Source organism: Physella acuta, unplaced genomic scaffold (genome assembly GCF_028476545.2).
Source record: "Physella acuta isolate Inbredline_101_S28 unplaced genomic scaffold, ASM2847654v3 ptg001766l, whole genome shotgun sequence".
NCBI lineage: Eukaryota > Metazoa > Mollusca > Gastropoda > Physidae > Physella > Physella acuta.
Window position 1 is genome coordinate 58753 of NW_026733276.1, and position 22053 is coordinate 80805.

Genomic DNA, 22053 nt, shown 5'->3' on the forward strand with positions numbered 1-22053 from the left:
AAACAAATCTAAAGTTTGAGGGGGGGGGGGGTGCAAATCTAAAGTTTGAGGGGAGGGTGGGGGGGGGAGGAGGTGGGTGCAAATCGAAAGTTTGTCCCCGGGCGCCGGGAAGGGTCGCTACGCCTCTGCCTCGCCCCCTCTAAAATGAAGTCACACCTCAGACTATACCCCTGGGGCGTAGCTAGGGGGGGGGGCGGGGGGGCGGACCGCACCGGGTGACACCATTAAGGGGGTGACACCAAGGCAAAAAATAGCAAAATATATAGAGAAAAACTTGAGGGGGGGGGGGGGTGCAAATCGAAAACATAAGGGGGGTGCAAATCGAAAACTTGAGAGGGGGGATGCAAATCGAAAACTTGAAAGTTTGTCCCCGGAAAGGGTCGCTACGCCTTTTGGGGGGGGTGACACCATTAAGTGCCGCACCGGGTGACACCCGACCTCGCTACGCCACTGCTATACCCCCAATAAATTGCAGTTCGATTTTTGTAAACATCGATTTCTTTGTAAAATATAGACCGAGCTAGGCCAACAGAGTATGTTAATCAGTTTATATTTCAGGTTTACAAAAAGTTTTCTTAAAAGCGAAATAACCGCTAAAATTTAGTTTCTAACACTACTTTTTATAACCATGTGCAAAAGAGTGCAGCAGGACCTAGATTAACTTAGGCCAACATAATATTAAATCGAGCGATCAAAATAATCTCGAAACCAATCTTTTATGACGTCACCAACACTTTTAATGACGTTTTACTTTGCAAATGTCGTGAATTAGAACCAATCAGATCTCTTGAACACAATGCATCACATCATTGGAATAAACGAAGAGGGATAAAAAAATGTCTACACTATGGCTATAAAATATTTTAGTAAATGTTCTGGATGAATATGCTCACATCTTTTATTCAAAACGCGAAATTTTGAGCAGTTCTATGCACAAAACGACAAAAAACAAGATAAGTCCTATCGAGTTCCAACATGTGTAAAAAAAAAATCGTGCGCATTTTATATTTCATAAATTTTTGGCTTACAACGCATACTAGTTAAATAGAACCGGAAGTTGGTCCCGTTACTGCTTTCATGGTAGTGTAAACAATACAAACCGAATGATATAAAAATCATTACGATGGTTTCTACTCTATGTAGTTCGCTGTTCGAGTGAAAAAAATGTCTTTCATTATTCCATCTATACGTCCTAAACCTAAGGTTAGGACCACTTCAAATACATTATCTAATCAAAAGCTAAGTTCTTTTCAAGAGACTTCTATTGAATTTGCGGAGATGAAAAGAAGGCTTTTGGAAACTGAACAAACGCTTCGAAATCTTAACACGCTTGAAGAAGATACTTTATATGAAACGTAAGTTTATCACGCCTTGGAGGTCCTGTTTTAAAAGCTAAAGTAATTGTCCTCTGCACAACGGTAATACACTAGAATAATGTCACTATAGTAAACTACTTAGATCTAGGTTCTTGTAGAATAAAATAACACAACACTGACAAAGCTAACAGTGTCAGTGTGTAGTTGTAGTGTCAATGTGTACACAGTAAGAGTTGAGTACACTACACACTCCATGCATGATATAGCCACAGTAAACTCAACTAAAAAAATATTTAAATCCAACACTGACAAGTGACAACACAGCACACCTCATGCAATTGAACATAAAAAGTTGATGACCAGGTCCAGTTGCTAGTGTATGGGGGGTTTCCTTGCACATCAATTAAAAATGTATTCAAACATAGTTTTTAAAATCCTGGGCAAACCAGCATGAGCAGAGGTATAGTTAGGGGAGAGGGGGGGGGGGGGAAATATGCCCTGGACGTCAACCATACAGGGGTACCAAACTGGGTAGAAAATTAAAAATCAACAAGCTTGTTCTGAGCTGCATTATTGAATTATACAGTTGAAGTTAAGAATATACTTGGCTTTATGGGCTTATTTAACTGTTTTCCACATCAGTTATGTGACACCAAAATGTTGACTGGTAAAAGAGAATAACTATTTATATAATTAGGGGGAGTGGGCCACACAAATGATTGATAGTTTGCCCTGTCACTGGAGTAGGTTGCTACACCCCTGCGCATGAGATATCACATCATATTATTTTCTAGCTTAACTCTGATTAGTTATAGTTGGATTAGTGTTAAATGTTTGTTAGGGCTTAAGTGTTTTGTTCGGCTTTAGTGTTGTGTTAAGAAATAGTTAGAATATTAAATATTAGATAAGACTACTAGTCTACAAGAATCTTTGCTAATATTAATAGTTACTAGTGTAGCAATAGCTAGATTTACTTAAACTTTGAATGCATTCTGATACCAACATTTCTTCTATTATCTTCTATTATTTCTTCAATTATAATAACGAGCCGACCCGCGGCGTATCATACGCCACTATTTAGTTGTTTTATTTTCTACTTTTCAGTAAATCATAATTTGTGAATTCGACAGTTCCAATGCTGCCACTGAAAATATTTGCTTTAAAACACTATCAGATGGTCGTTAAGGACGATACCCCCCCTCCTTTCCCCCAACCCCTACCCCCCCCCCCCTTGAAAGCAAACTCCTCTTCGTTATCTCCCCTAAGTTTAAAATCGTTTCAAACTACATTATCTGCCCCTTATAGCCGTCACTAAACCCGGCTCTACGATTGTAAACATTTAGCGTAAACCACAGCTCACCAGACTTCCTAGAGAGGAAGAGAGGGGACTGCAAGGCGCGCTTACAGCTTGTTTTCTAACGTCTCCAAGAAGAGAATTATATATATAGATTATTTTTTAATTTGCTACCATATTGTTTCTAAGCCTATGGCTAAGGCTAAGCGTAAGTCTGTTGAAAATACTGGAAAAACCATATATATAAATTTTAAATTATATCAATCTTTTTCTTCACCTGTATCAGGTTCAGTACAAAGTTTGGGTAGCTGTCAGTGTTAAGATAGCAATACTTGCTATAAAATAACCTTGATACAATTAACTACAAAATGCGGCTAAAAGCTTTTTGGACATTATTATGTAATGGTATTCATTAAACCATTGGCTATTTTCTTTGTTAGAAGCACAGTATCCCGAATTTAATTTTTGCCCTAGCTCTGACCACAATTTTAACATTGCCACTATCCCATGTTATAGTTCTAATCCTAATCATAAGTAGAAGGAAAAATCCTAAATACAATACTAAATTATTCTGCCTGCATTTTTTATAAGAACCCAAAAATAATATAAATATTAAATATATTTGCATTTTTTATGTGTTACCACACTTACTTATGTTATATGATCACTAGCCTGACATAGTTGGATTAAGTTAAGTCATAATAGTAATTCTAATAAGGTTAGAGTTTGGATAGTGTCATCATAGCAAAGTTGTTGGTGTTTTTACAGTTATTAAGTGTGTTTCAAACCCCTAGATTATTATATACAGTGAAAGCAAATTCCACACTTTTAAAATCTATCTTGATTTGCCATTCGATCAAAAATTTCACATAGCGGTACGTTGTTTTAATTTGAATGTAAATTAAAGTCCTGTGCCATTTTAAAGTAGAAAAGTAAGAAGGCAATAATTTTACCTATAAGTTTAAGAAGCTATAAACTTAATAAAATAAATAAAATGATAAATAAAATGATATTAAAACATTTGGGTTGATGATATATATCTATTTTTTAATACATTTTATATTCACAAATTAAATTAAACATCTTGTTTTGATATTTAAAATATGTAGATGTTATATAATATTTAAATGTATCTTTTTTATAATTTAAGCTTTTTTTTCATGATAGATTTTTTTGGCTTCTTTGCTTTTCTCATATAATTATAGAGCCATCATGATTTTTAACTGTTTTAATAGCCACCATAACTCTATGTTCTTCAGCTCCTAAGACCATAGCCCTAAGAGCAATACAGAATTAAAAATCTTGATACACAATTACTGTCCTGTAGAAAATCAATAAAGTTGATATAAATATTATAATTTATAGAAGGGGAGGTAACAACGTCAGAATGTTTAATTTTCATGAAGAGGAAATGGGTAAAGCCACATGTACATCTTAAGTCTGAAAGTAAAGAAATATTTTTGGTAAAAACTGCAACTGCAAAAATTAATTCAAAAAAATTAAATGTTAAAAAAAATGCAATCAATTTAGGGTTTTCAATAACAAACAAACACACACACACAAACAATCACCTTCCTTCCCCCCCCACACACACACTTATATATTTATTTAAATATATATTGATTGGGTTTGTGTATATTGTATTTCAAAATATTTTTAAAAAAATATTTGATTAATCACTAAGATGTTCAAGTTAAAAAATTATTAGGAATGCAATTTGATGATATTCGTTAATTATTCTACTGAATGTGCATAAATGGAGTTTGTGTTGGATTAAGTGTTGAAGCAGGCCAAATAGACTATTTATAATCTGTTAAAAATTAATGTATGCATTTAGCTAATGTTAAATTTAATGGTGATATGTTTAAGATTAGGGTTTGGTTAGAGCTACAGTTTTTTCGAACTGTGTTTAAGTGCAGGGATCAGATTGACATCTCAGTCTTGAAAGGGATGGGATATTTATAGGTAAAGACATAGATTTAGATATAGGTCTAGATATAAGTATAGGCTTAGGGATAGGTATATGTGCAAGTGTAGGTAAGGGATAGGTAATGCCATATGGAAAATGCTTTTATTATAAAAATATATTACATTTTATTGAAATTACAAAACATTTTTAAATTGTATCTTTATATAATTTTATATGCAAATGGTAGGAAATCAACCTTGTTTTTTGCATGTAGTCTAAATTTTGGGTAGAAACACTATATTTATTTAAATCTTCGATATTGAGAGAGTAAAAAAAAGTTTTAATAAAACATTTATTTTTATGTTAAAACGTTCTGGCATGTGTTGTTTGTGTTCAAGGAACATCTATACTTGAAATGATAAAACATGCTTTTGAAGTTTCACTTGCCTTTATCTTTGAGTAGATAGCAGCACTTTGTTTCATACATAAAAACATGTTAAGGTCTAGCAGTAGGGTTAAGATCTTATTCACCTTTTTTCTGGATGTTTATTCTTCATATTTTGTTTCAAGTGCTAAATTTTCAGTTGCAAAAATTTAAAAATTGTAAAATTAACCTTATAAACACATCTTTGTTTTTGTTTAAAAGAAAAAAAATGCTGTTAAAATGTTCCAATTCAGTTTTTGAGAGAATTGTCACTAATTTAAAAAACTACTTTAAAAAATCTTTCCCTACAGATCAGATCTGGCATTTTCTTTAAACTACCCACCAAATCATCAGCCAAAACCTCCAGGGTCTTATGAAGGAACTGGCAGTGTAAGATCAGCTCCAGAATCCTACACAATATTTGCCAACAATAACATGCGTGGAAGTACTCCAAGCAAAAGTCAAGTACGTCATTTTTTTTTTCATATTTCACATCTTTTTTACACTGTAGAAAATTGATGTGTTGTTGCTTTTCAAACAAGTGCTGCTTTAAGAATTAGTTTTAAAAAGTTATTATGTGAACATGACATAATTTTTGTTTGTAGAAAAATAACTAAATTGTGTAGTTTATATATAAACCTTACTAAGTTTAAGAAGAAGGTTGGAGTAATATTGGCTAAAGTTTACAAGATTTGATAAAAATCTTACAAAGCAATTTTTTAAAGCAAATTGTTTTAAAATTGAAGAGTTCGGTGGAAAAAGTACTTGTCACAATTTAAAAAAAAAAAATGTGTTAAGACCTGCTTAGTATAAGCTTGCGTCACTACAACCATCCCTGTAAATTTGGGTTATGGGAAAAAAGTACTCAAATGGTTCAATTTAATAAAGCTGTTAAACAATACTAAATTTAAAAAAAAAAATTCAAACTAATATTTATCAGAATTTTAAAAAAAATTGTACTTAAGTACTTTTTCCACAGACCCCTCAAATTGTTTCCTAAATTTGTTTCAAATAGAAAGGTAAAGTAAAAAAAATCCTTTGTTTTATATATATTTTTAATTTTCTTTTAGGCCTTCTCGTATACACAAGCTGATGAGAGATTTGATTCAGATAGCACATGCTCAACTGACTCAACTGAAACAAATAATTGTAACAAATATGAGAGAAAGCTGTTCCACCAGAATCAACGGTTGTTGAGAGAAGTGGAACGATTAATTGGAGAACTGCATAAAACTAAGTTGGAGGTATGATGCTCTTTCTTTTGTATTAACTCTTTGTTTTTAAAACTGTAATTCTCATTACTTTTTTTGTTTGTTTTCTGTAACTTTAAAATGCACGTTATGAAATAAAACATTTGTTCTTCTGTGGTTTCCATTTACTGACATGCTGGTGGGTCCTGAATGTATGAAATTTGATACAGAGTATAGAAATGCTTCATTGGTAACTAAATGAGGCAAATGTTATTTATATAGTACGAGCCGGCCCGCGGCATAACATACGCCGCTATTTAGTTGTTTCTAATTTTCAATAATTCATAATTTGTGAATTCGACGGTACCAACGCTGACACTGAAAATATTTCTTTAAAACACTATAAGTAGCTCGTTAAGGACCATAACCCCCCCCCCCCCCTTCCTTCCCTCCCCCCCTCCTCCTCCCCCCCCCCCCCTACGTTTAAAATCGTTGGCTCTGCTTGTAAACATTTAGAGTGAACACAGCTCACTAAAACCATGTAGGGGTGGGGAGGTAGGGAGAGCGTTTGCAGCTTGTTTTCTAACGGCTCGAAGAAGAGAATTATATATATAGATTCTTCAATAGCTGAACCAGAACTCTTTGATTATTACTAATGCCACTTTATGTCAGTTTATCCTTAGGTTTTAACTAAGTCAAAACAAAAATATAAGATAACTGAGGTCGTTTAATCAACAAAAGAAAAAGATTAAAGGGTTGTATTATGTCATTTTGCCTTTTGTATTAATTACAAAATAGTATTGTAATAAGGGCTTGGTAAGAAAACACAGGTTGAAGTTGATAGTTAATTTTGGAGAAATTAAATTGCTTACCAATTTTATTTAAGGTAACATCATTACAAAAATCTTCTGAACTTGCAAAGAAAGTTCCGGATTTAGAAGATCGCATTGAAGGCCTGGTAGCTGAAAATAGAGCTCAAGATAAAGCACTAAGGTATGTTAAAGTCATAGTTTTCATGTTTCTGCTTTCTGTGTTCTATAATTTTATTATGGTTTCTAAATTAAAGTTTATGTTAATGTCACTATCTATTTTTCTTTTTAGCCACTAGCTAACTCAGTATTTACTGCATATTATTTTTAGAGATGCTGAAAGTCACATTGAAGAAGGAGCCAAAAGAAATGTTGAACTTCAAAAAAAGATTGAACAGCTAGAAATTGAAAATGCTGATCTTCGTTTGGAGTTGAAAGAAACTACACATAATAAAAGAGCGTAAGTGCCAGTAGTTGGTTTTCACTTAATTTGATACTCTTTCATTTTGTTTTTCTCTGTAGATATTTATCATATCTACCACATATACACACAAATATATATAAACAGTGATACTTCAAATATCACAGGCATTAAGTTCCAAACCACCCACTGCACAAAATGTTGTAAACAGCAAAGTAGGATTTCTTATGAAAATTCCAAAGTGTGTTTTTCATCCAATGCAACAGTTTAAAATCTAATGTTATTCTAGAATACCAATCCTAATTGTAGTGCCTTATACAAGATTAGAGTATATAGGCCTACACTTAAAAACAATGCTACTAGATCTAGATATCTATTGTTAGTATGAGGGGTTTTTTTAAACACAAAAATGTAATAAAATAATGCACATGATTGCTGTCAAGGTTTGGGAATTCCCAATTTTTATGTGCCACACTGATGTTGAAAGCACATTTTGAATACACTGTTACTTGGGCCAGCCATAATGGAAAATTTGCCCTTGAACAAAGTGGCCTCTAGCTGCATTTATTTGATTTATCTGGTTACTGTAACCTCTGTCTTCACACCTGTAGATTCTAAAAGCCATCACTAATTGCAATCAGTAGGTTTTTTTTTAGTATCTAGCCACAGTAACTTGTTTTGTAAAACTATAATGTCCATGTTTTTTTTTTTAGATATATTCCATAGCAACCAATCTTAAAAATGTAAATAAGATACTAGATTTAGATCTAGCTTGAATTCTACTTGGTCATCTTCAATTACACAACCAAAATCTTAAAATAATACAATAATTTTAACTTTGCCAGAAAATTGGATTGTCTAGTTTGCAGTGTTTACTTGAATACATTGCTACTGTTTTATTAAAGCCAAAGTCTACTAGTTACTTATTAGATCTAGATCTAGATCTATTAGCAGATCTGAAACAAAACATTTCCTTCTAAATGGTAAAAGAAACTTATTTATTAAAACTTATTAAAGGTTAACTAAATGTAGGGTTAGATAAAGTTAAAGTTTATGGCTATGATTTATGGATTTAGGATGGGAAATAGATCTAAGTCTATTTTATACTACTAGTCAAAGCAATTATTTTCTATTAAAAAGAATATTATCCCAAATTTATTTACTTTTTTTTCTTTTTTGCCAGTAGGGTAATACAATATCATAGAGTGATTAGGATTAGGGTCAGGAAGTTAGCAAAACCAGAATACTTCAAAATTTACTATACTTATTACAGCCTGTAAAATAGAATTAGAATTACCTTTAAAAGGTACTTGGAATTTAGAAATAATCTACATTATTATAAATCTACATTATTAGGTTTTATTGGAAATTTTTTGGAAACTTCACATGAATTCTGCCAAGTCTTAATTAAAGATGACACTATTCATTATAACTTAATTAAATTAGTTTTTTTAAGGTATATTTTTATTGTTAACCAGCATTGAAATACAGAGAGATGAAGCTTTACAAAATTTAATGGAGGCTCATGATTCGCTGGAAGATTACCAGAGAAGGATAAAAGATAAGGTTAAGAAGGTAATATCAAGCTTTTATTTCAGTATACATTTTGGTTGAAGTAACTATATTGAAGATACCAGAAAGCCTATATTAATATGATGGCATAGCTTATTAGTTAAAACATTTGTGTTTAATCTCTGGAAGGGTAAAACATACAATATAAAAACTATCAACCTATACAAATTTCCCTCCTAAAATTTCTCTCCTAAAATTTCCTTCCATCACTTCAGATGGAAAAGGTTGAAGATGAGCTCCGTGATGCCGTGACTAGAACCTCTCAAGAAAGAGATGATGTCGTGGAACAGCTCACTGAGATTCAAGCTTCAGTGTCATCCCAGGAAGCACAAATCAAGTAAGTATACAAACAGGATAAGCACAGCTTAAAAATAAAATTTTGAGGGGCAAGATATGGAGATGGGGTGGTTTATGGATAGGTAAGTCACTGGAGATTAAGATCATTTTCAGAATTAATATGCTCAATTTATATTGTGATATGTTTTTTGTATTTTTTTCCAAAATTATTCAATCCATGAAAAAATGTTTTAAAAATGAAGTAAGTATTATTTTCTTAATTTTTAAAGCCGACTTCTTAATGATGTGGAAATGGAAACAACTCGAAGGTTGGAAGTTGAAGATGAAAAAAATGGATTGCAAGAGCAGTTGGACCAATTGGTTGCTGATCTTGGTAATCCCACTATTTGTACTATCTAATCTTTTATTTATTTATGATTGCATTCTACGGATTTTTTAGCATTATATCCTAAATATTCTCTAAATAAAACAAAGATTTTTTTCCCCGCATATAGATAAGTTAGAAAAAGAATTGAAAGAAACCAAAGAAATAAAGAAAGAGAAATTATTCTTAGAGACTGAAATGAAGGAGCATCGCAAAATGGCCCAAGAAATTGCAGATTTACTTGTACAGATCTATCATAACCAAAACAAAAATGTTCTGGTATGTTAAACTTTTTTTTAGAGGCAGGGGAAGCCAGGGAATATACATAATAAAAGACTTGATTAAAGACGAGGAATGCATTTTAATCAGCTTTTACCTTGAAAAATAAACTTGAAAAAAATCCAAACAATTAAAAGTAGTCAATGTAATTTTATTATTACTACTTGACTTTGTAGATACATTTCTTTTTACTTATTTTATATTTAAGTTTAAAAAAAATAAAATATATGTGTGTAAACTTAAAAAAAAAATACAAGTTTTATTTTTCAGGATGATAGTGGTAATTTTAGTCTACAGACCAAACATGAAATGAGGATGTGGCCTGACACACTAAATGCTTTAAATGCAGAATTGAATAAAAATAATAATGGCCTTGCAGAACTGAACTCAAATAATAATGGACTTAGTTGTGAGGGAGGAGGAGCAACAATGATGGGAGAGTTACGGTAGGTAAAAAAATTCTCGTAAGTAAATTCATTTACTACATTGTTTTATCAAGACTAGGAAAAAAATTCATTTATTGTTTTCAATTATTTCTAATATATTATTGAACTTAAGGAATTGTATTTAAAGTTCTCTAAAAATTTTGCAGAAATCTATTCAGTAACATGGATGGTGAAATCCAGCGTCTACGATATGATTTGAAGCAAAGAGATGCAGATGACAGAACATACCAGAATTTGCATGATGAACTCAAAGTTCTGATGGATAAAGTTGAAGGAGGTAAACTATTGGAGTTCTTTTAGCTTTTTAAAATGGTTACTTGTGTATTTAGTTCTAGAAAGAAACTTTTGTTTTCTTAATTTAAAAATAAAAGATTGAACTTAATTTTGAAATAAATATTAGCAATTTTCTTTAAATTTCAGGTGTACGGGCCAATCAAGAACTTGAGTGCGCTGTTTGCGCTTTAGAAGATGACAAAAGAAACTTAAACTTAAAACTGGATGAGGCTATTCATACAATTGCAGAGCGAGAACGACAAATTCAATGTTTGGACACTCGCCTCAACGAACGGAATCATCAAGTTGTCTGTCTCCAAGAAGACAACAGCGTGAAAGCTCAGAGAATCGGTATTCTTGAAAAAGATTTAGATGTAAGGATGAGTAGAAATTTTTAAAGTTCTTTCTTAGCTTGTTTTTTTTTTTTTTTGTTAAAAAATGTTTATAATATTTCTTTTGCTGTATTTTACTATAAATAAGAAAAAAAACAGCCATTATAGTTTAATTTAATTTTATGTTGGCCAATATTGGCACATGAGATTAACATAATATTTTGATAAAACATTAAAATACAAGCCAGGAATGCATTGTTATTTAGTGTTGTGAGCGTAGACTGAAACTTGCAAGCTCTGGAAGCAATGAGAGCCTCGAACAGCTCAAAGCAGCAGAAGACAGGATCAAAGAACTTGAGGAAATTCTTAAATGCAAGGAATCTTCCATCCAGGACCTGCAGGTTGGTCTCCTAGACAATAAGAAAAAAAATGAAATTACATAGTACTGTTCATAGAGGTTATAATATTTTATTTGTTTATTTTAAAAAAGATTAGAGCTGGTTATTAAATCCTATCGAATTTCAATTTGATACAGAATCAGATCGTCAAGTTACAAAAAGATATGCGTTGTCTACAACAAAAAAGTGAGAAAAAGAGCGAATGCCTTAGTCAACAAATTTATGAATATCAGAAGCAAACAGATCAGGTATGTAATTGGTTGAACTTTTTCTATGCTGAAGTATAATATGAAAGGTGTGAAAAGAAATTTCCTAGTCATCAGTTAGAATATTTTCAAAACAGAATTGTACATGTTTTCTAGAAATATACTTTAATTGTATTGTATCAGTGATACTTAATTAAGATGACAAAACGGCAGGCTTTAAAATTTAGCTTAGAAACTTTGACTATATAGACAGCGAAATATCTAGTCTCTGATATCAGAAGATTTCCTAGAGTTGGGTAGATGAACTCTAGAACTTTATGTCTGGCAATGATTACTTAGAACTTTCTTGCTAGTTACATTTGTGTCTACATATCTTTAACAGGCTAATTGTTTGATAACTCATTTAATTTTATTCAATATTATTCAAGTAACATCAGCCTCCTTTTTTAAAAACATTTTTTTTCTAATCGCAAATTCAGGATTCTTTTTTCTTGCTAGTTTGCAAAGAGTTTAATGAATTTTATCTACACCTACTTCTCTGTAATTGTGTTATAGGTTTTTGTCTCATGCAGTTTTAATGAATTTATTTTTTCCATTATAGCTAACTTCTGATAATGATTCAATGCGCCAAAAACTGAACAATCTCACTAAAAACTCGGAGGAATGTAAACGTTGTCTTAGAGCTAAAGAAGATCACATACGTTGTTTAGATCTTCAAATTGATGAACTCAAAGTGGTATGTGTGTTTTTAACTTAAATTATGTTTTTATTTTGATGGTATTTAGTTGCCTCAATTAATCAGTGTAAAAAATTAACCTCAACAATTTTTTTGCTATATCTAGACGATAGAGGAGAAAGATAAATTGCATTGTAAACTTCTCGAATCGTACCAACAAAAGATTTGTAAATCAAATGAACAAATAAAAAATCTGGAATGTGCTCTTATGATGTGCAAGAACGAAGTTCAAATGCACCTGGAGACCATGGACAAGATAAAAAATCATTTCGAATGTGAACTAAGCAACAGAGATGGTTGCGTAAGTAGACTTTCTTTAACAAACTTCAATTCTTTTTTACACAATTCGTTATAATTCTTGAGAGTATTTTGACTTTTATGAACATGTGTAATGATTTATTTTTAAAAAATGTTTATGCTTTTAAGTGTAAATGTTATTTTCTTTATATATTTTAAAGATAAAACATTTAAAAGAAGAAATTCGCAAAGTAACAGAAGATCTCAAGTGTCGCACAGAAGAAGTTTGTAATCTTGAACAAACGTTAGCAGATGCCAATGTTAAACTGGCTAATTCCTACAATCAGTTGAAAGCAGCTGATAATAATATTTGTTGTCTAACTGAAAAGGTAAGGAAGAAAGGAATTGTAATGTGGTCATTATTGTATGTGCAGTTTTTACATTTAGGCTATTACACTGTAAGTGAAGCTACCCTTTGGGACCTGTTGTTACTGGAGCAAATAAAGGTTTTGTGACCGCATCTATCTTTACTTTCCATAATCTGAGTTCAGTACCGATCAGAGTTAGGTAGACATCAGTCTGACTACAATCAAAAGTACCAAACTTTCAGGTTAGCAGTGCACTCAACTACCTAACCATGCCCACTCATTACTCCGTAATGATAATTCTAATTTCTAACCAAATGTTAATAATGTCACTTTTGATAACTTAAGTAACCCTTCTGAACTAAATATAATAAGTTAGGGTGTTTTACTCATGATTTGGTTTGTCCCCTTTAACATTGTTATAGTGTTTTTTTTTGCATAAACCAATGTGAATACGGCCTATAACATAACTTGAATTTTTTTGGATAATTTTATTTAATTATATGATGAGCCTGCTATGTGAGCGGTGTTCAGGAGATTGAAAGTGCAACTGTTCTAAAACCTGGGTTAGAATTTAGTCAGAGATAAATTATTTCAGGGAGATAATTAAAGTAGATTTTGTTTTTGTCTCAGTTGCTCAAATGCCAATGAAATTTTATTTGATCAATTACATTACAGGTTATCAAGCTAAAAAAACATAAGTGAAGCTTAGCTATTTTTTTAAAAACTTTTTTTGTCATAAACAATGCTCAAAAAATAAGTTGAATTTTCTATTATTATTTTTTAAATTTCAGTTAAAAAATGCTGAAAATCAAATGCTGAAAGATAAAGCCTGCTACATGAAAGAGACAGAAGAATTAGAACGTCGTTTATCTCAGGCACTAAATAATTTACAGTGTACACATGAAGAAATTAACAAGCTGAAGAATTGTCTCTCGTAAGTATCTCAGACGTCTTGTTTAGTGTGCCTAAAAAGCTTTAATGTTTAATTTGGCTAATAAGTTTTACTGTATATTTTGCCTTATAAGCTTGAAACATTTTATTTGAACAGATGTTTCTGATGATAACCTTGGGTTTGTTTACATTTTACAGTGAAAAGTGTTCACTATTGGACTGCTTACAGGGAGAGAAAAATAGCTTGTGTCGAGATTTGACAAAATGTAAAGAAGTAGCTTGTTGCTTACAAGACAAGCTTAGCAAAATGGAAAAAGACAATCAAGAATTATGCAGACAGCTTCAACAGAAAATGGACTGCAGTAAGTTGATGGTATAATGTGTGGGCATAAAGTCCGATTTCTAATTAATCCCTCCCTCCCCTGCAACAACACATAACACAAAATGCCACTCCACCAGTTCCCACTCCCCTCCAATTTCTAAATTATATTTCTAACTAGACAATCAACATTTTCTCATTGCTTTTATAGTTATGATCTTAATGTTATGTATAATGCTCAGCAGTCATTTTTTTTAGGGTAACATCTCAGGTTTTAATAATAAAACCCTGATGTTCAACAATTAAATAGACATAGGGGGTTTTCATTATTTTTATTTATGCGCTCTGAATATTGTTGGCAATATTTATAAATGGCACTTCACTTTATTTCTTGCATTTTTTAAATTAATTATAAAAACCTATTATTTTAAGCATAATTTATAAAAAGACATCTTCAATATCACCACTTTTTGTCTAGTAAAATATTTTCTGACCGAAAAATTAATTAGAAAAATGTCTTTTCATTTAGTACGTGATTTAGAGAGTATAGTATGTAATAAAGACCAAGAAATCAAATGTTGTCAACGATTTATTGAGGAGCTACAAGAAAAACTAAAGTGCTTACAAGAAGTAGGTCTCATAGTTATCTTTCTACATACTAAAATTAGAAATAGTTTTATATATTTCTTTTTGATTCTGTGATGTTATGAGAAATGTATTTTCATCATTGATCTCTAAGAAAATTAATTTTTTTTATAATTCTTTCTTCACAGGAAGTAGTAAGTAAACGTTTTTTAAAGTATTAAGTAAAATTCTGCACTAAAATTTTGCTCTATGTGGTGAGTACACTTAATGTCTGTACAGATTGAGGTTGATTACATTTTAAGTTGATTAATTTTTTAAATTATACAATTATAAACTAATTATTTGATAGTTGAACATTTGAAGCCTTTCTTAGATGTGAAAACTTTTTTTTTCAAAATACAAATAGTAAAATGAATTATTATAAGTTATTACATTTTTAAAAACTATTACTATAATTTTATGTCATACAGTTTTTTGTAATTAAATGAAGTAACTTTAATTTGTAGAATTCTAGCGGCGGCGCATCTGCTTCTCTCCAAGATAAAATCAAAAGTTGCAGAGAAGAGCTTCTATGTCAGTCCAAGATGTTGTGCGAGTGTGAAGAAGCACTTAAGTAAGTTATCAGTGTAATTTTAATTTATTTAAATATCTATATTGGTAAATTCTTCTTCATTTGAAAAATTTTGATTGTTAAAGTGCAAATTTTTCAAAATATGTCTACAGCATTCACAACAGCACACTATGGATGGCTTATTTTTTTAACTTGACAATTCATGCTGTGGATAAAACAAAAAAAAATTGAAAATTTTATTCTAGTTTTTAATAAGATATTAAACTAAAGTGTAGATACATTACTGCACTGTATAGTATATGCAATTTTCTTTTTGTTTTCTATCACAGACGAAGTCAGATGGAACTGCGGGACAAATGCGAGGAGATTAGAATGCAAAATTGCACTTTAGAAGAATTAAATTGCAAACTTCATGAGCGAATAGCTCGGGTAAGACTTCATATGACCAGATTTTATTCTATGATTACTTTGGTATATAATTATTGTTATAATTGATATTGTTATCTCTTGGTGTTAGTATTAAAGTTCATAATTTTTATATATACAGCAAATTGTTTAACTTTTGGACTATTTCTCATTGGCAAAAGAACTTGGTGTTAAATAATGTATAGTGGATATCTATTATTTTTTTGGAACATCATTATTTATCTGTCTTAAGCTATTTTTCATTTCAAGTGTTTCCAGGCTAATCAAAAAACTGTATTTAGATCTATAAATGTATATAAATGTAAATACATAATTGAATGTTTCTGTGCATTTTCTCCCTATCTATTAGGTTGATGAACTTGAGAAAGCTATAGAAAATCTGAATAAAGATATTGAAAAGCGAATGAAGCGAGTTGATGAACAACTTAAGAAATACGAGTGTGAGCTTTGCGATAAATCAAAGCAGGTAATTGTGTCTTTTATTATTGAGAACACAGGAACATGTCAGGGCATTTCAAAGTTCTTTTTTCTACATTGACCTTAAAGCTGACCCTAACTCATTTATTTCAGCATACAAAAACAAACCTTGACATGCTGTTTTATAAGAACCTACTGTAGATTTTATATTTAACTCCAAGCTGTTGAATTTTTTTGAAACCAAACATATTTTAGCATAATTGAGAGAAAAGTTAAAAGAAGTAAAGGTTTATTGATAGTCTTTATTATTTTGTACTGAATAATTTTTAACCATTATTAACATTTTATCAATGATGGAAATACTTGTGTAGCTAAAGTTTGTATAAATGGAAGAAAAATAAACTGCTGAATATACACTGAGCTATTATTTAGATTGCAGATCTTGACGACTGTTTAACGCGATGCCAGCATAACCTAAATGAGAAGGCAAATGAGGCTTGTGTTTTGGAGCAGAAGAATGCTCGATTATGTTCAGACTGGAATGCTTGTCAACTTAAGCTCAAGGAATGTGAAGAGGTAAACATTGTATGCTTGCATGTTCTTAGGGGTTATCTGGTTTTCCTTAAATGACATAACACACCAAAGGGTCTGACTCTCAAAAGTGTGCCACAGAAGGATGTGTTTAGAAATGTGATAGCATTTATTTAACTTGTATTTAACAGATATAAAATGTTAATATTTGTTACAATTATTGTAGTGTAAACTTGTAGTCTAACATGAAGCTATTAATAGAAATGTCTCTTACCAAAGTACTATGAATAGATTCTGTTTGAATTATTTTTTATAGACAAGAGAATGTCTAGGCAAAGCGTTAAGTGAACAAAGAGCAGAAAATGCTGAGTTGTCTCAAGAACTTAGAGTAACACGGTAAGATGCAGTTTATTGGTTTCACAGTTCTCTGACTGAGGTCTATAGGACTTCTCTACTAGCCCTACCCACCCCAACCATAAAGGGAAAAAATTTTATTTTTAGGTATTGCGAAAAATACTAAATGTACTTCTAGTTACAACTAGAGGGGAGGAGGCTTTAATAAAAGCATTGTGATATTCCAACAACTTTGAACTTGATAATATTAATATTTTATCATTTTAACAAATCAAAGTATTTCTTAAATAAATTTTAGAACGTAAGAGGTACGATTAATAGTAGAAATAATTAAATGTTTAAAAAATTAATTACTATTAGATTATAAACAATATAACATCACAGCTTTAAGATAAGCTAAACATCTGCAAAATAACCTCATTTGAATACAGTGTTATAATAAGAACATTAAAGATATACAGTTTCATTTTTAAAAAACTGTCTGTTGTTTGTGCTACAGAGAACACTTGCAGCAAAAACATCAAGAATTGGTTGACACACAGCAAAGCTTATGTGTCTGTAACAGAGAATGTGATAGAGCAAGGCGGGAATGTGACGACCTTAGAAATATTCTTGCTGTAAGGATTAAAAAACCATAAGTTCTTATTTGATTTTTACCCATATATGCTTTTTTTTATAAATAGAATTCACCTTCCCAAATAATCATTGTATACATTTTACCTGCCTTTTTAACTTGAACTTGGCAAATGTGTTTAGCATTAAGATTTTTCCTTTTGTATTTGAGACAAGCTGCTTTTTTATTTAGCATAGAAATCTGTCATTACTAATCTGTGGCAAGGCAAATCAAGTCTTTGCTAAATTTAGGCTTTCTGGGTCCACTTTTGAGTGACAAATAAATGCTGAACTAATGAGATTATTTTTACAGGATTTTCCATCTGATATATAAAATCAGATTTGTAATATTACTGAATTCTATTCTAGTTAAAAGATACTTTGCATACATATATGTATAAAAAAAAAAAACAGCTCATTTTCTTATTTACAGCAAAGAGCCTGTGAAATTGAACACCTAGCAGAAGAGAAGAATTGTTTAGTCAGTAAAGCTGCACACCTCACATGTCGATTAGAAAATGAGACTTGCCAACTTCAAAATCAAATGGCAGAAATGAAGTGTAGACTTGAAAAAGAGGTAGGTATTTCATTTAGATGAGTTTGATTTATAAGTTGCTTAGAATTTTATTGAAGAATTGAGTTTTACATGGTAGATGGGACTGCAATGGTAAATGATTATATTTGTAAGAAAATGTTATGTCATATGACCCTGAGATTTGATTTTTACCCCCCTGTCCTCGCCAACTAAGCTCTCTCAGTTACAGTAAAATGATTTTGGATTGAGAATCTTTAAATTCACCTATCATTATTAACACAAAATTTTCTTTATACTTTGGAATAGAGTTAATTGTTAAAATCAGTTTTTATCTACATGCACATTAAACAAGTATTAGTATTAGTTTTTAAAAAAACATCCATAAATTATTACTTGATTTAAATTTCTATTTGTTTTAATTTGAATTTTTGTTTCAAAAACAAAAATTCTTTTACAACATTATTGTACTAAAAGTTTAAAACAGAAAAGTTTCTGTTGTTTGTTTAACTTCAAATGTTTGACTAAAAAATCCAGTCTAGTTTCTAGCCAATTGAGAAGTTTTCTTCTTTGTTTTCTTAATGGTCATTCTTTTATTTATTTGTGTTCTTTCAGAATGAATCACTGCGCATCTTCCAAGGTGAAATTGAAGAAAATAACGCATGCTTACTTCAAAAGTTAGCGGCATGCCAAAGACAACTCTCTCAAGTAGAAAAATGCTGCCATCAGAAGTTAGATTGCATGAACAGAGAACTTGAAGATCTAAGCAGCAAACTAGCTGACAGAGAGGATCAGATAGCGCAGTGTAAAGAATGCTTAAATCTCAAGGTAAACTAACAATCTTCAACCTTTCGTAACATCACTCTAGGTAAAGGTCAGCTATAATCACATCATAATTCATCATCTTTGGGTCCTACATATTAATTTTTAAAAGCATTGGTAACTATAGTGGGAGAAAGGGAGTAGTTAAGGTAACTAGAAAACGTCTTTTTAGCCAGACATGGCATTTTTAGTTTTTAAAACAAATTATATCTGTTAGGCTCTACCATAACAATATCTATCTTATTGTGTTTAGCAAATTCTTATCTTCAAGCAGTTAACATTTTTTCCAAGCATACGCTTGATTACATTTATAGTAGAGAATAAAAATTGAGATTGAATAAATTATAAAATTGCAGAGAAAAAATATCTACTTGGTTGTTGCTATTCCACAATTTTCCATCTGGGGCTTGTAGGACTTCTACATTAGCTTCACTACTGGTGAGCTATGTGTTAAAAGCTAATGCATTATTCTGCTGTAAATTAAATGCTTTTATTATTATTATTATTTCAGGATTCTGAAGTGATGCGATTGAAATTAAGGCTTTGTAGTACAGACAGGTGTGGAGATAACTGCTCTAGTAATAATCGCTGCTCAAACAACAGTAACATTCCTGATCATGAGTGCAGCCATCCTGACAGTTATGGCCAGGACAATGTAGACAGTCCCGTTCCTCTCCTGCTATCTCAGCATCAAAATGGCAGGTTTAACCTTGCCCCCAACAAGCAGTAAGCTATTTTCAATCTTTTCTATTTAAGTTTTACAATCATTTGATTTATTTTTTTTAAATTTAAGGAAGATTAAAGCAAATTTATTTTCAAGATTTAAAAAAAAAAATAAAACAAAAAAATATTAATGTTTCTCTAAATTTCTTCTTCTGACAGTAAGTGGAAATCAGATGGAGAAGAGGAGAGGACAGAATCCATAACAGACAAACCTAGAGAAAACTTACATGGTATGTCCTTATTTCTTTTCTCAGTTTAAAAACTTTAAAAAAAAAGAGACAGTCTTATTTTCACTAGTCATAGTATCTTGAAGCATGGGACAGCATGGTCGGACCATAGACTGCTAAACTGAAAGCCTCTGAGTTCACCCAGCCCTAATAAGTACTTACCACACAATCAACTTCTTCTACTTTATGGACCATCAGGTCCAAAAGGGAAACTATTATAGAATAAAAATATTTAGAGTAGCTACAGATACTAATTTAAAATAATTGGATACCCCCCCCCCCCCTCCCCCTCTTGTTAAGTATTCATTCATTGTTTCTTGATATTATTGAAAAATAATGTTTGTAAATACTAATTTACAATAATTGGGTAACTATTTATAATTTTTTAGACTCTAGGGAATCAAATGACAATGACAGAGAAGTAGACTCAAGTCATCGAACCAGCGTAGGGTAAGTTATTTAGTTTTATATTTTTATTACGCTATCTTTTAAAATAAAAAAAAGCTGTAGTTTTTTAGCTTGTTAGGAGTGTAAGGTTAAATTATTTTGTTTATTCTTTGTATTCAATAAAATATTCAGTTAGTTTAATAAGAATAGATCCAGCTAATTCTTTCTGGCTACATAAATAGCAGACCATTTCTTTTTCAGACACCTTTTGCATAATTATATATTCACAGTTAATATAGTTTTATTCAAATAGTGATATTTTGTTTTTAGAGTGTCAAATGTGCAAGAACAAATTCGCTCAAATGAAATTCGCCAGAAAGAAATAGAAAGAGAACTGAAGTTCATTGAAAAAAAAACACCAGAAGCTACACACAGTAACATCTGCAAAGTTGGAGGACAGTGTTAGTTAAAAAGAAACATCATTTATTTTACTACATAAAATTGATTCCCTTTATAAAAAAAACAGCCATTTAAAAAAATATTTTGTTTCTAATAAACATCTTTTTTTATTTTATAGCCACTTTTTATAAAATAAATGATAAAAAGACAGGACAGAAACATCTTGAGATTCATTCTCTCTTCATACTTTAACATGCACTCCCTCAGTTATGTACAAAACTAGGCTCATTTTAAACTCTAAAAAGCTAAAATAAAGGTACTGTATTTTCAGTGTCATGTAATTTTACTGAGCAATATGAATGATTAGAAAGAGCTTAGTATTTGTATTTTATATCTAGTCAATGCAGATTTAGCACTGATTTAGCTTATTCAAGTTTTAAACTTGTGATTCTCAAAGGTTCTCAAGATTGATTCCTTATTAGAGATGGTTTGCATATACATTTAAATCTTGATTAAGTAGTATAAGATCTTCCTGAATATTTAGTAAAATTGATCTGAATTACTGGTAGGTGACTTTTGTAATATCAAAATTTATATTTGTATTTTTTCAGTGCCATTAGATTATTTAAAAAAAAATATTGAATTTATTTTTCTTTTGATAAGCCAGCTTATATAAAGCTGCATTAATGAATTCTTGTGAGGGTTTTCGGATTTCATGTCACTTCTGATGATCTTAATTTTAATAAAACTCCACTTTGTACATAAAACATCTTTGTTTTATAAAAAAAATTTCTTTAAAAAAAAAATTGAATTGCTTGGTTTTTATTTACTTAATTAATCAACTATTAACTTTCATTTATAAAACTGAAAAAACTTTGAAGAAATAGTTCTTTGAAATATTAAATAAATTTTGTTTTTGTTATTACACAAAATTTATTTTCTATCTGAATTAATTTTTTAAAAAACTTGTGGTTTCACTTGTAAAACTTTCTTCTACCTACATTAAAGCATTAGATATTTAAATGGCATTTAGTGGCACTAAAAAAGTTCTTTTTTCTTCCGTCCAATTTATATATACATTACTGTAAAGCATAGAAAAACTTGTTTATGAAGAGATTTGTAACAGTATTCCTGTGTACATATTTAAAAAGTAAATATCTTTTCTCAGAAATATTTTAAATTTCTCTAACAATTTAGATACAGTACTATGATAGTTTGAATGTATCTGAATTGATATCCATTCCTAAACTGAATAAAAACTTAATTTGTGCAGCAAAATTAACTAATATATTTCATTTTTCATTATCCATATTGTCATCGTTTTTTTTTTACTAAGAATGTCTTGATATTTTTATAATAATATAAAAATAATAATATCACCAATTT

At 30.7% G+C, this 22053-nt stretch overlaps 1 protein-coding gene across 1 annotated transcript; it reads left to right on the forward strand.

Moving 5' to 3' along the window:
- Positions 1 to 744: 744 nt before the first annotated feature.
- Positions 745 to 21434, forward strand: LOC131930380 (coiled-coil domain-containing protein 18). The gene is made up of 32 exons (XM_059286837.1): positions 745 to 1355; positions 5255 to 5408; positions 6014 to 6187; positions 7020 to 7126; positions 7274 to 7402; positions 8842 to 8938; positions 9151 to 9272; positions 9502 to 9605; positions 9727 to 9875; positions 10146 to 10321; positions 10468 to 10598; positions 10742 to 10968; positions 11193 to 11327; positions 11462 to 11572; positions 12132 to 12266; positions 12373 to 12567; positions 12725 to 12892; positions 13663 to 13805; positions 13961 to 14124; positions 14611 to 14711; positions 15173 to 15279; positions 15567 to 15666; positions 16013 to 16129; positions 16513 to 16656; positions 16928 to 17007; positions 17465 to 17582; positions 18011 to 18154; positions 18725 to 18937; positions 19443 to 19657; positions 19814 to 19884; positions 20271 to 20331; positions 20599 to 21434. Exons 1-32 carry the CDS (start codon positions 1165 to 1167, stop codon positions 20732 to 20734), a joined length of 4419 nt encoding a protein of 1472 aa, XP_059142820.1. The 5' UTR covers positions 745 to 1164; the 3' UTR covers positions 20735 to 21434.
- Positions 21435 to 22053: the final 619 nt, after the last annotated feature.